At 44.8% G+C, this 11,561-nt stretch overlaps 1 protein-coding gene across 2 annotated transcripts in view; it reads right to left on the reverse strand.

The window, feature by feature from the left end:
* Window positions 1–7,718, reverse strand: part of METRNL (meteorin like, glial cell differentiation regulator) — a 29,808-nt gene extending 22,090 nt beyond the window's left edge. Inside the window, exons 1-3 of one of the 2 annotated variants that reach the window (XM_077327559.1) lie at window positions 7,406–7,718; window positions 3,797–3,835; window positions 283–671 (exon numbers count right to left, since the gene is read on the reverse strand). In XM_077327559.1, coding sequence (XP_077183674.1) covers window positions 283–671; window positions 3,797–3,835; window positions 7,406–7,533 — 556 coding nt within the window. In that variant the 5' untranslated portion in view covers window positions 7,534–7,718. The remainder of the gene's footprint in view (window positions 1–282; window positions 672–3,796; window positions 3,836–7,405) is intronic. The other variant, XM_077327560.1, reaches the window with a different exon arrangement.
* Window positions 7,719–11,561: the final 3,843 nt, after the last annotated feature.

Genomic DNA, 11,561 nt, shown 5'->3' on the forward strand with positions numbered 1-11,561 from the left:
CCTATCAGTTTCAGCAGAACAAGCAAAATGGTAGCCCCCTATTTGCTATACAAGATTCTTAAGGGTGAAAGTTAAAATATACTTTTAGAAATAAAAGTCTTCCCTTTGCTATGTTCAAGGAATACTTCCTTAACAGAAGAGATTCTGTTGTTGCTTAGGATAAATAGTCCTGATTTCCCTGCAACCTTCCACTGCAAGACAATAAGTAAACATACTACCCTTACACATTTGTTTGGGACCCATGTCAAACATTTAAGAGCAGTTAAGTGTCTTATAACTTACCATAGATCATGTGCATATCTGATGCAGTCCCCTTGTTTATCAGTTTATACTGGAAGCCTGTAATCTTCCGACTAATGTCCTGTTGAGGGGTAGCCTCAACAAAGAGTCCGCTGTGCTCATAGCTGAAGCAATGCACTTTGGTGGAACTATGGTCTCCATCTCGGTACAGTAATTTCAGTTCTCCAGTTTTTTCCAAATAAATATTTGCTCCTGCAGAGTCTTTATGAGGTTTTATGCACACAGTCCAATGTTTGGAAGAGGAAGGGAAAATATTAGGTCGCAAGTGGATTATCAGTGCTCCTGTGGGATACATCCATTCTATGGTTCCTTCAGAACAGCGGAGGTAGACCTGTTCAACATCTTTTTTGTGAGATTCGTGCGTTAATCCACTGGTGGGGAAAAAGACAAGAAGGAAGTTATTGTAAGAGTACATGCATTTTATTCACAAACAGTACATATTATGCTCAGAATCAAAGAAATTGTGGGAATTCCTATGAAAACTGGAATGTTCCAATGAAGTGTTTTATGATAGACCTCCTTAACACTTGGAAGTGTATTATAATGTGCTATTACTAATTTAAAGTGTTGGTGCTTCTGTCAAAATCTATTTCATTTAACTGACACTTCGCAGGATCCCTGCAAAGTTCATCTTATGCATATTGATGGGACACGAGAGAGCCAAAATCATATGTGAAACTTGTGGTTGAGGAGAAACTTTGACCCTTGAGCCCAGCCTTGTGATGTGATTGCACTGACCACCACACGTCCCTAGCATTTGTGTCTTGGTTCTAGCACAGAATTTCAGCTAACAGAATGGGAGAGAGTTCAAGCATTTCCATTCTGTTGCAGCTCTCCAGTGCCCCCTCATATTGCTCCTTGGAGTTACCTGCCCTCCAGGAACAGCATTTCAGGAAGCATTCAGGACAATACCAGAAGGCAGAGGAAGTCTGCTGATGGAAATCCTTTCTATCCATAGAAGTATTACTGGTTCCTTGGCTAAGGAACTAGATATTCAGGGAACTGTGACATAACGTCAAACAGGCCTTAAGGTCCTTGAGATTAATTCAAAGTGTGATATTCTGTTGCTATGCAGGGGAGAAAAAGTATTTTCTATTGGGAGACATTTTGCTTTTAGTTGAAAGATGCAATACAATATCCAGATAAAATTAATCAACAGTTAAACTAGCTGTGGGAAGACTTCCCAACATATGGCTTCCATTTAAGGGCCAAGTGACTGACAGTACTGGGAATATCAGCACATTGTACTGTTCAGAGGTTACATGAGGAAGCACCAAGAAAGGTCACATTTTAGTAATAATCATTATATTGTCTACAAGCACGAGCTGCAGAACACTCCTGAAAGCCACATCAAGAGCACAGAGGCTTGTGCAAGAAGGAGCTGGCTCTTGACCTCTGTGTCTTTCCCCTGTGGCATAAGGAAACTCTTGACATATTTGAGAAATGCAGCTCACAATGGAGGCATTTGATGAAGACTGCATGGTTTGCCTTGTGTGCAGAAATAGCCTTCTAGTAGTCTGCGCGTGTGGCAATGATCAGCAAGACAACTGTCCTCCAAATGACAGCACAATCTGGCAGGCAGCATTCTAAAGTCTATGCTGAATCCAAACTCCTCAAGAGGAGAACCTTCATTCCATGAAACAGGAAGTACCCCCTACCTTACAGGGTGCTTAGAAAACTAGAGCAAACAAGGACAAAGTACTTTTGCAAGGGTACCACTCAAGCAGTACATCAGTGCTTAATTTCTAAACAAGTCCTGCTCCTTAATTCTACGAGTTTTGCAGTCATTACTCAGTGATGAGGACTCAACATGTTCAAAAGGCATCTTTTGGGGGCTCCAGGGTTGAACCCTAGCACTGGAAACTGAGCCCCTACAACCCATTAAACCCCAGATGATTTATCATAGTAACAACTTCAATATCAATACATGGTTACATAATTTCCACCTAATACAGGGCAGCACTGCCAGTGGCTAAAAGATCAATGGGAAGCCCATGAGAAGAATGTTTATCAAAGTTTTCTTATTGCTGAAGGAAAGTAGAAGGAGCTCTCCTTTACAGCCAATTTTATAAAGAGGGCAAAGTAAAGTTTGGATGATTACACCGTATTGTAAGGGATCACCCAAAATACGTTTTCACACTGATGCTGCTGAGCTGACTTGGCTAAAGAAGTCAATACCTATTAAAGCTACTACTCACTCCAAATGAAGAGACATTTGAAGCAACTATATCTTTGCAATAAAGAGACAGAAGGTGTTAGGCACAAAATTAACTGCTATCCAGCATACAAGGAGACAAGTTTATTATTTTAATATTATAGAAATATTAGTTGCACTAGATAAATAAAAAAGAGTCTTTTTTCTGACCTTTTCTAAACCCACATAGTAGGAGCAACTCCCAGCAAATCTCACAATCCACCTAGTCATGCCAAGATCTGCCCCCTCCATATCTTATGGAATCTCACATTCCAATTCACAAAAAGATTAACTACAGCAATCCATGCTGTCATTATCACTTGAGGCAATTTCTGCGCTGCCACAACCAAGGGGACCCAATCTCTGTCCACAGAACATGGAGGCTATCTTTCACAGCTTGCTTGAGCCAAGTCACTCCCCGCCCTTCTTGACAATTCCAACTGGCAAGCCATACTCCAGAGGTACTTGGGTGTGCAGCTGAAGAACAGCAGGCATAAAGACAATTCATGGAGCATTGTCACTGGCTCTGAGGGAGGCAATCCCTGCCAGGATTTGATAGTGGGAAAGTGAAGTCAAGGACACGGCCCATAATCATTCGCATAAATGAGAAACAATGTTAAAACTCAGCACAATCCTTCTTCCACAGGAAGGGACATGGATACAACAATGCAGCTGTGCCATTTTGTGCAGGTCAACCTGTTGTTTCATAACAAGCAGGAACAAGAAACCTCCTGTAATGGTATTGGGCAGCCTATGAAGTCAAGTCAGAAGAAAATACATTAAGAAGCAGGACTGCCATTTACAAGCCGATTGTCATGATTGTGAGTGTCTTGGGAAGCTCACAACCTGAGTCTTTTCTTTATGAAGCACGGTTACTATAGCATAAATAATGCGACCACTAATGCATTGCATCTGCTCACAAACTGCAGCAGCGCTTTCAGCCTCACTTGTTTGCAGTGACCTCTAGAGGGCCAGCTCACACAAAGGTGAAGAGCAGCTTGTTTGGCTAAGCAGCCCCTCTACCTGCATGCGTCTGCACACCTGCTCATTCCACAGAAGTTTCTGCTGCCTCAGCAGCACTTCAGAATGAACCCAAGGCTCCTAAGGCCAGCATGCCTTATTCGTTTCTTGATCAGATCCTTTACATAGGAGTGAGATCACATGAAGAAACAACTGTTTCGGACTGCAAGAAGTCAAGCACATTCTAAAAGGAGCAAGCACAATAAAGCGGACAACTCTGACAGGAATCAAATTGCGCAATGCTAGACTGGGCACAAAGAGCCTTCCTGATTCAAGAATTACCTGATTGCCCCAGGATATGCGAGGCGCGATTGCCCCAAGCTAAAAAAGAAAGAAAGAAAGAAAGCTAGCTTACAAGTCCATTGATGTTTTGAGAATGATTGTACACACAGGTATTGAATTACATTTGTATTCGACTCTTCTTTCCCAGGAACACTTAACTTCACAACAACCCTGCAATGTAGATTAGCCATCTTGGGGTAAAGGTTAGGAGTGTGGGCTTCTAATCTGGTGAGCTAGGTTTGATTCCCCGCTCCCCCACGTGCAGTCAGCTGGGTGATCTTGGGCTGGCCACAGCACTGATAGAGCTGTTCTGACTGAGCAGTAATATCAGGGCTCTCTCAGTCCCATCTACCTTGCAGGGTGTCTGTTGTGGGGAGAGGAAAGGGAAGGTGATCATAAGCTGCTTTGAGACTCCTTTGGGTAGGGAAAAGCAGCATATAAGAACCAACTCTTCTTCTTCTAGGCCAAGAATATGACTTGGTCAAGCCTACCCAAGCGAATTTCGCCGTCTAGAACTGCGCATTCCCATGTCCAAACCCATCACCTGCTCTTCATTTAGTAGCAACATTAAACTGGTTAGGTAAAGAAAAAAGAGGCCGGAGAGAGGCCAGGCAGTGGAGAGGCCAGGCTCACTTGGTTCTCTATGTGTAGTTGCATTCACTCTGTGATTCAGATGGGTTACACAACTCAGAACAATCTATTTCTTGTAAGTTCACCTGATTTCTGAGAACAGGTGGTTCTCTTTTGGGGCAAGTACAAGTATCACAAAGATGTGCCCCTGAAAGTAAAAAACAAACAAACATTGGGGCTGCCCTACAACAGGGAAGAGAACAAACTTGTTCACCTACATCCTCTGTGTGGTTGACCTTCATAACAGAATTTATAAGCCCAAGAGAGACTGCATTCATTATACTACTGTACTAATGAAATCTGGGGTAAGGCTCTAGAGACTTAATTACAGATGAGGAAATCCCTGGTTCAGACAAGCAGTCTTGTCAAGAATTCACAGGCCAGCCTTGAGCAAGACCCTTTCACTAAGCTCCAAATCTCCATAGAAAGATAATTGTGCTGACCTACCTTGCAGGGCTGTTGTAATCAGTCAGTGAACATGAAACTCTTTGAACACTCAGGTACTGCAAATATTATTGCAATGACTAACAGTTGACCAGAATACAGGGCTGGGTTTCAACCAGGGAAATGTAAAGTCAAGTCTTAGTTGGCCTTCGATTTAATAGGCCTCAAAGGCTTGGGAAAACAAGTATTCAGTGTGTGTTTGGGAGGGGGTGGGGAGACTGACAAATCAGCTCATAAGGATGCCAGGGATAATCTTGACATTTCTGTGTATATCTACTACTCACAGAGAGACAGGCTTAAGTGTGTGTTCTTGGGTAGTAACCCCACTGATGTCAACCAAAGTTACTTTCAACGAGCTTAGAATACATACCTTGTACACAAACCCATTTCAAATAAACTTAACCAGTAATATAGTGCTGAAGGTGTTAAACTGTAACTATGTGCCCTGAATCAGCTGTGTGTTTAAAACTCAGGCATTCTTCTAAGATAATCTGATAAATTTCAGCAAGCCTCTCATGTCACTATCTTCCCAGATAATGCAAATGTTTGCTACTGAACAGTCATACTTTCATCATTCATTTATTTCCCATGAATTTAAGAGGACACTAACTTTTCTTTAGAAATGTGTAATATCAATGTTCTACATAAACAGTCATGAATTATCACAGAATCATAGAGTTGGAAGGGGCCATACAGGCCATCTAGTCCAACCCCCTGCTCAACGCAGGATCAGCCCAAAGCATCCTAAAGCAGGATGCTTTAGGAACTTTTTATCAGGAACTTTTTCAAAAAAGCAAACTTCCCACTCCACCAGTATCAGCAAAAAAAGCAGTGAGAAGGATCTGATGCCAGCCCAATAAAGTCACTTCCTGCCACCCAGTTTTTAAAATGTGCCCCCCCCCCAAAAAAAACCAGACTGTATATGCATTTCACTTAATAGTGGTTTGGAAATGATTTCCAAAGTCAGATCCAGGAGACTTGGAAAACCATAAAAATACACCACAACTTTTACAGTGGATTAAAAGGGAAAGAGGCTTGGTTTAGAAGGTTTGGGTTTTTGTTTTTTTTAAAGATTTCGCAATCAGAGAGATAAGCATAGTGTAGCAGTCAAAGGAAACCAGGTTGCCTTGAGCACTGCTGATTTACATCTAAAGTAGCTAGGACTACATAATGCCACAGGTGTAATGGAGCCAGAGGTCCAGAACAGTAATTTTTTTTCTCTCAATGAGTATTGTGCCCGGTCAGGTGCTACATGGAAGGTGAATTCCAGAAACCCAGGAATGTTACTGTCCTCTTACATCCTTCCTTTCACTTAGTATAATTTTTATTTTCTGAGGCAAAACTAACAGCTGTCGGGGGGGGGGCTGGATAAGAATTAACTCCCCCTCTTCCAAAATAGTTCCACGCAGCAAAATCCCAAACACACGCTGAACCAATCAGGTGCCTTTAAAAAACAACAGCAACAAAAAAAGCCATTCTGGATTCCGAGTGAAGCAAAAGTAAGCAGCTCGCAAACAATCCCGGCTTTACTACTTCTACCAGTGTGCACAATGCTCCCCAAACCCCCGTCACCGTCCCTCATAAAAGGAGGGCTTACAAGCCTATTGCGTTACCATGAAGTTAATGCTCGAGCGCAGGAGGTCACGGGCTAAGAGCGGCGGAGCGCGTTACTCTGGTGTTGGGTTGCACAGATGTGGCGTGTGTCGCGGGCAGGAGGCACTGCTCTACCTTTGTCTGCTCAGCGCCAGCCCTCCCTGCCCATCCCCGGACCCTCCGATAATTGGAAGCAGGCTGCTTTCCCCGGCATCTCCCCCGAAAGCAACCGAGGACGGAAAGGAAACGTACGTGGGAAGGGCAACCCAACCGCAGAGCTCAGCAGCTCCCTGCCAGAACGAAACTGCCTTGGCGGGATGGGACAAAAGAAGGGCACACATGCTAGGGCAGCGACGGCAAGGGACAAGCGAGTTCCTCCCCGGCCTCTCCGCGCCTTGCCTCCGCTTCCCAGTTCACGCAAGCCAAGCGGCAGGCGCTGAATAGCAATGGGGGGGGGGGGGGGAGCCCGCGAAACACAGAAGCCAGAGAGGCATTCCTCCGCTGCAAGGCTGAGGGGAGGGGGAGTCAACTCAGAAAGGAGAGGAGGGGGGGGAAGAGAAAGTGGCGTTAAGGCGGCAGATCAGTATCACGCGGCACTTCCTGCGCCCCGCAAGAGAAGGAGCCACAATATATAGGAAAAGAGAAGCAACGGGGGGGTGGGGATGTGCACGTTCCTGTTTAAAGGGAAAGTTAACCACCTCCAATCTGGTTCGGAGAGAAGCCCACCTAACCAAAGGAGCCTCGGAGCGGGCGGCGGGAAAAGGGGCGGCAGACCCTAACTTTGCAACCGCCGCAGAAGCTTCAGGAGCGTGTGCGAGGAAGCGAGCGGGGGATATGCCCGGACAAAGGCACGAGTCTCTGGCAGCGCGCACCGAGCGGCCAAGCAGCATCCCCGCCGCCCGCCGGCCGAAGATTCCTGCAAAGTCCGCGTCAAGCTCTTACCTCCCTCTCCAGTTGCACAGATCGCTCGAGTACTGCGCCGTGCAGCCCCTGTCCAGGACCAGTAGCCCCAGCAAGAGCAGTAGCGGCGAAGGCGGCAGGAGCAGCCCGGGCACCGGGGCCCTCCGCATGGTCCCCGCCGGGCCGCTCGAGAATGGCTCCACCAGACGAGGCAAGAGATGAGTGGCCGGAGCCTACGCTACATGGCGAGAAGCAACCCAACCCGGCTCAAGGCATCGGCGCGAGCGCATCTCCGCCGGCCGCCCCACGTAGTCGCGCGCTACTTCTCCAAGCCGGCACTGGAGCTGCTGCTCCCCAGACTTAGCCGAGGGCGGGGAAGCCTCTCGCCCCAAGAACCGCCCACTCCGGCGTCGCCTTCTAAAACCCGCGCTGGAGCCTCAACGGAGCGCGGAATGGAGTGTTTGCTTCCTTCCACGTCGCACAGCCGGGGGAGATTAGCTTTTGGACTCCTCTCTCGACATCAAAACCTCATTGCTTTTTGTTGTTCCTTGGTGAAATAGCTGAAAAGACAAAAATCCCGCCTGAAGAACGTCACCAATTCATTGATGCTGATTTATTTAGATATTTAAACGCTGCCTTTCTTCCAAATAAGACACAAAATGGTTTACATCATCTTTTTTTAGAAGAGCTGTTTTTTTATACCCTGCTTTTCGGTTGTCTGACAGAATCCCAAAGTGGCTTACAATTGTTTTTCCCTTCCTCTCCCCACAATAGACACCCTGTAAGGTAGGTGGGGCTGAGAGAGCTCTGAGAGAACTGTTCTACAAGAACAGCTCTAAGAGAACTGTAATCAGCCCAAGATCACCCAATTGGTTGCATGTGAAGGAGTGGAAAATCAAACCTGATTCTCCAGCTTTGAGGGTGCTCTCAACCACAACACCACACTGGCTCTACCATCCTGTAATGCTGGCAGAGAGTGGTTGGCGCAAGGTCACCCAGTAAGCTGCCATGGCAGAATGGTGATTCAGACCTCAGTCTTAGTCTGAGGAAGAGTGCTTGCACTCAAAAGCTCAAGCCTTGAATAAATCTTTGTTCGTCTTAAAGGTGCTACTGGACTCCGATTTTATTGTTCCAGATCCTCAGTCCAACACTGTCACTTGGGGGTCCCCAATCTTTTTGGGCCTGCACAGTGTGATGGGCTCAGCCATAAAATGGCTGCTGCAGGAAGTCCCAATACCCTTATACTGCAGTTGCAGCTGTTGGCAAACCAACACATTTTTTTAAAAAATCTGTGCAGCCAATAAAATTTCTAGTGGCCAAGCAGAAGCCTTGTTGGGGAAAAGCCCCACCTGACCTTGTCCACTTTCTAAAAACATTTGTCACTTGTTGGAAAGGTGTCAGTGGATACATTGCACCCATGGGAACCATGCTGGGAATCAAGAGTCCAATAGCATCTTAAAGACTGAAAAAATAGTGGCAGGGTATGTGCTTTCATGAGTCTATCTTGGAGAATGATGTGATTTCACTTGCTGAATGATATTAGCAGGCAAGTGACAATAGCAGGTGAATGACAATAGTAGGCATGATTGGCTTAGGTGTGATATGCAGGGGGACAGTAGGTGTGGAGGAACCAGCATTGACAATGAGACAGGAAACCTAGGTCTTGATTAAATCTCGAGCTTCATTATCAGCTGCAATTCAGCAGTCTCTCTAATCTCCCTTTGAAATGCTACTTTTAGGATAGAAACGGAATTCCCTGGAAAGTTAAAATGCCCCCATCTGTTTTTTTTTAATCTTGTGGTTTAGAATGTCCACTTATTCTTTGTTGTGGGGAATGGCCTGTTTGTCCAGTGTAGATGGTGGAAGAGCACTGCTTGCATGTAATGGCATAAATGGATGAACAGGGAGACCACCTGGAGTATGAACCTCAGATGATATGACTGATTTTGCTGGTTTGTCACAGGCCTCGCTACTAGAGTCCATGTTACTGTCAAGTCATATACCACTGTGGGTGAGAAATTGTTTTGAGTTAGCAGGCTGTCTCCAAGATACAAGGACAGATGGAGTGACATTCTAGCTGTATCTGAAGAAGTGAGCAGTGACTCAAAAGCTCAAGTGGCACCTTTAAGACTAACACATTTTTATTCAAAGTATGAGCTTTTGTGTACATACACACCTCCTCAGATACATTGTGTCTGACATTGTCTGACACTAGATTCAAGGGGTAGCCATGTTGGTCTGAAGTAGCACAACAAAATCAGAGTTGAGTAGCACCTTTAAGACCAACAAAGATTTATTCAATATGTGACTTGAAAGCTCATGCCTTGAATAAATCTATGTTGGTCTTAAAGGTGCTACTGGACTCTGATTTTATTGTATGACACTGCATTTGAGAAAGTGTGCGCACACAAAAAAGCTTGTACCTTGAATAAAAACTTGTTGGTCTTAAAGGTGCCACTGAACTCTACATTTGTTCTGCTGCTTCAGACCAATACCCACTTGAATCTGCCACAAATTTTGTTAGCCTTAAGGTACTACTCTTTTCTGCTGCCCATCTTGCTGTATGTGTGTTTCACATCACTGCTAAAGGTACACACATTGTACATTCTTCCCATTCATAACAATCCCATAACAACATCTAGAATTTGGCACCTTTGCCTCCAGGTCATCTCTTCTACAATATGCTGATATCTGGTGGTATATTCTCATTTGGTCCCTGTCATTTCACTCTCCCACTGGGATTGCTATTTTAAAAGCAATCTTGATATTTTAAAAGTAATCTTACCTCAGAGAGCCTGAACAAATGTAGAATGGGACTGAAAAAGAGAGCTTCAGGACCATGAGGGAATAAGCCAAGCAAATAAAATGAAACTTACTTCCAAGTAGAAGTAGACCTGATTAGGATTGCATCTTCAGTGAGTGTGTGTTGTGAATTTCAAAACCCAAAGAAAACATTTCAGCTTGGATCGCTCACTGGCCTGGAGAAAAATGTTCCATCCCTTTAATAAAGGCCTAATAGGATGTTATTTACTAGATGGTGTTACTTCCATGCCAGGGAAAGGTTTATCTGTCCATTTCCATACATTAAGCCTTTATTAAAAGGATGAGAGATTGGTACACCACAGGTCCAACATTAATATATCCGGGTGGGGTGGTTTTCTATCCCTTACTCAGCTCACTAAAATTATAGAAAATTATCAGGAATGCCAGGTAGAGAGAAATTCCAGTGGGGTAGCTGTGCTGGTCTATTTTAGCCAAAACAGACAATATGTTCTGCACCCTAAAAATTAACAAATGTATAAGCTTCTGCCAGATCCAGTCAGTTTAAAGTAAGGTGACCAGATTGTCCCACCTTTGGAGGGACATCTGGGGGTACCTGGCAAATTGTACTTATGTTGAAATTCTATGGCTCTCATAAAAATAAATGGTATAAATATGTTAGTTTTTCAAATGCCTCAGGGATTTTCTTCAGTTAGAGACGTGGAGGAGTTTCAGATGACATGTTATTCCTTAACAGTACTTAATCAATGTCCCTTTATGACCACAAAACCATTAGGATCACTTATCTTCTTGACATTTAATGTGGAATATATTCAAGGGCAGGCCTGTGAAGCTTGGAAGCTTGGGGGCTTTACGCACCGGGATCTTCGTTGCAAATTGGTCACTGAATGAAAAATCGCCATTTAAAATAGTGGAATTCATCGTTATGCATACCTGCCTTTGTAGTGGAATCCAGTTGCGTTTTGTAGCGTTTCCCACAGCTTCCGGTCTCGGCAGAAAAGGAAGCGCTATTGCCAAGCTCGTCCCGCCCCTGGCCGTCAAGCAGCCAATGGGCAGCCGTTAGCATGCTCCCAAACAGCCCCTTTCCCTTTAAGAAAGGTTTTTTTTTTAAAAAAAACAGACCCATAGTAACGAATCTGTGTAGATTCGTTGCAACGGAGAGACCCATCCAGCTGCCTAATGTGAGCTGTCGTTTGATCGTATGATTGTTGCCACGCTGCCTCGAGTGATAAAAAAAAAATCCCCCCCCTCTCACGGGCCCGATTTTCGGCTGAATTAATGTGTAAAAAATAAAGGGACTTTATTTCAGCAAACGGGCTTTTATGTGGTTTGTGCTTAGTGACTAAAGGTGAAGGACTGAAGCCAGGGAAGCCTCTAAACAGAAAGAGGCTCGCTGGTGCGTTTATCCCCGCTCGCT

Source organism: Paroedura picta, chromosome 3 (assembly GCF_049243985.1).
Source record: "Paroedura picta isolate Pp20150507F chromosome 3, Ppicta_v3.0, whole genome shotgun sequence".
In the NCBI taxonomy this organism is placed as follows: domain Eukaryota; kingdom Metazoa; phylum Chordata; class Lepidosauria; order Squamata; family Gekkonidae; genus Paroedura; species Paroedura picta.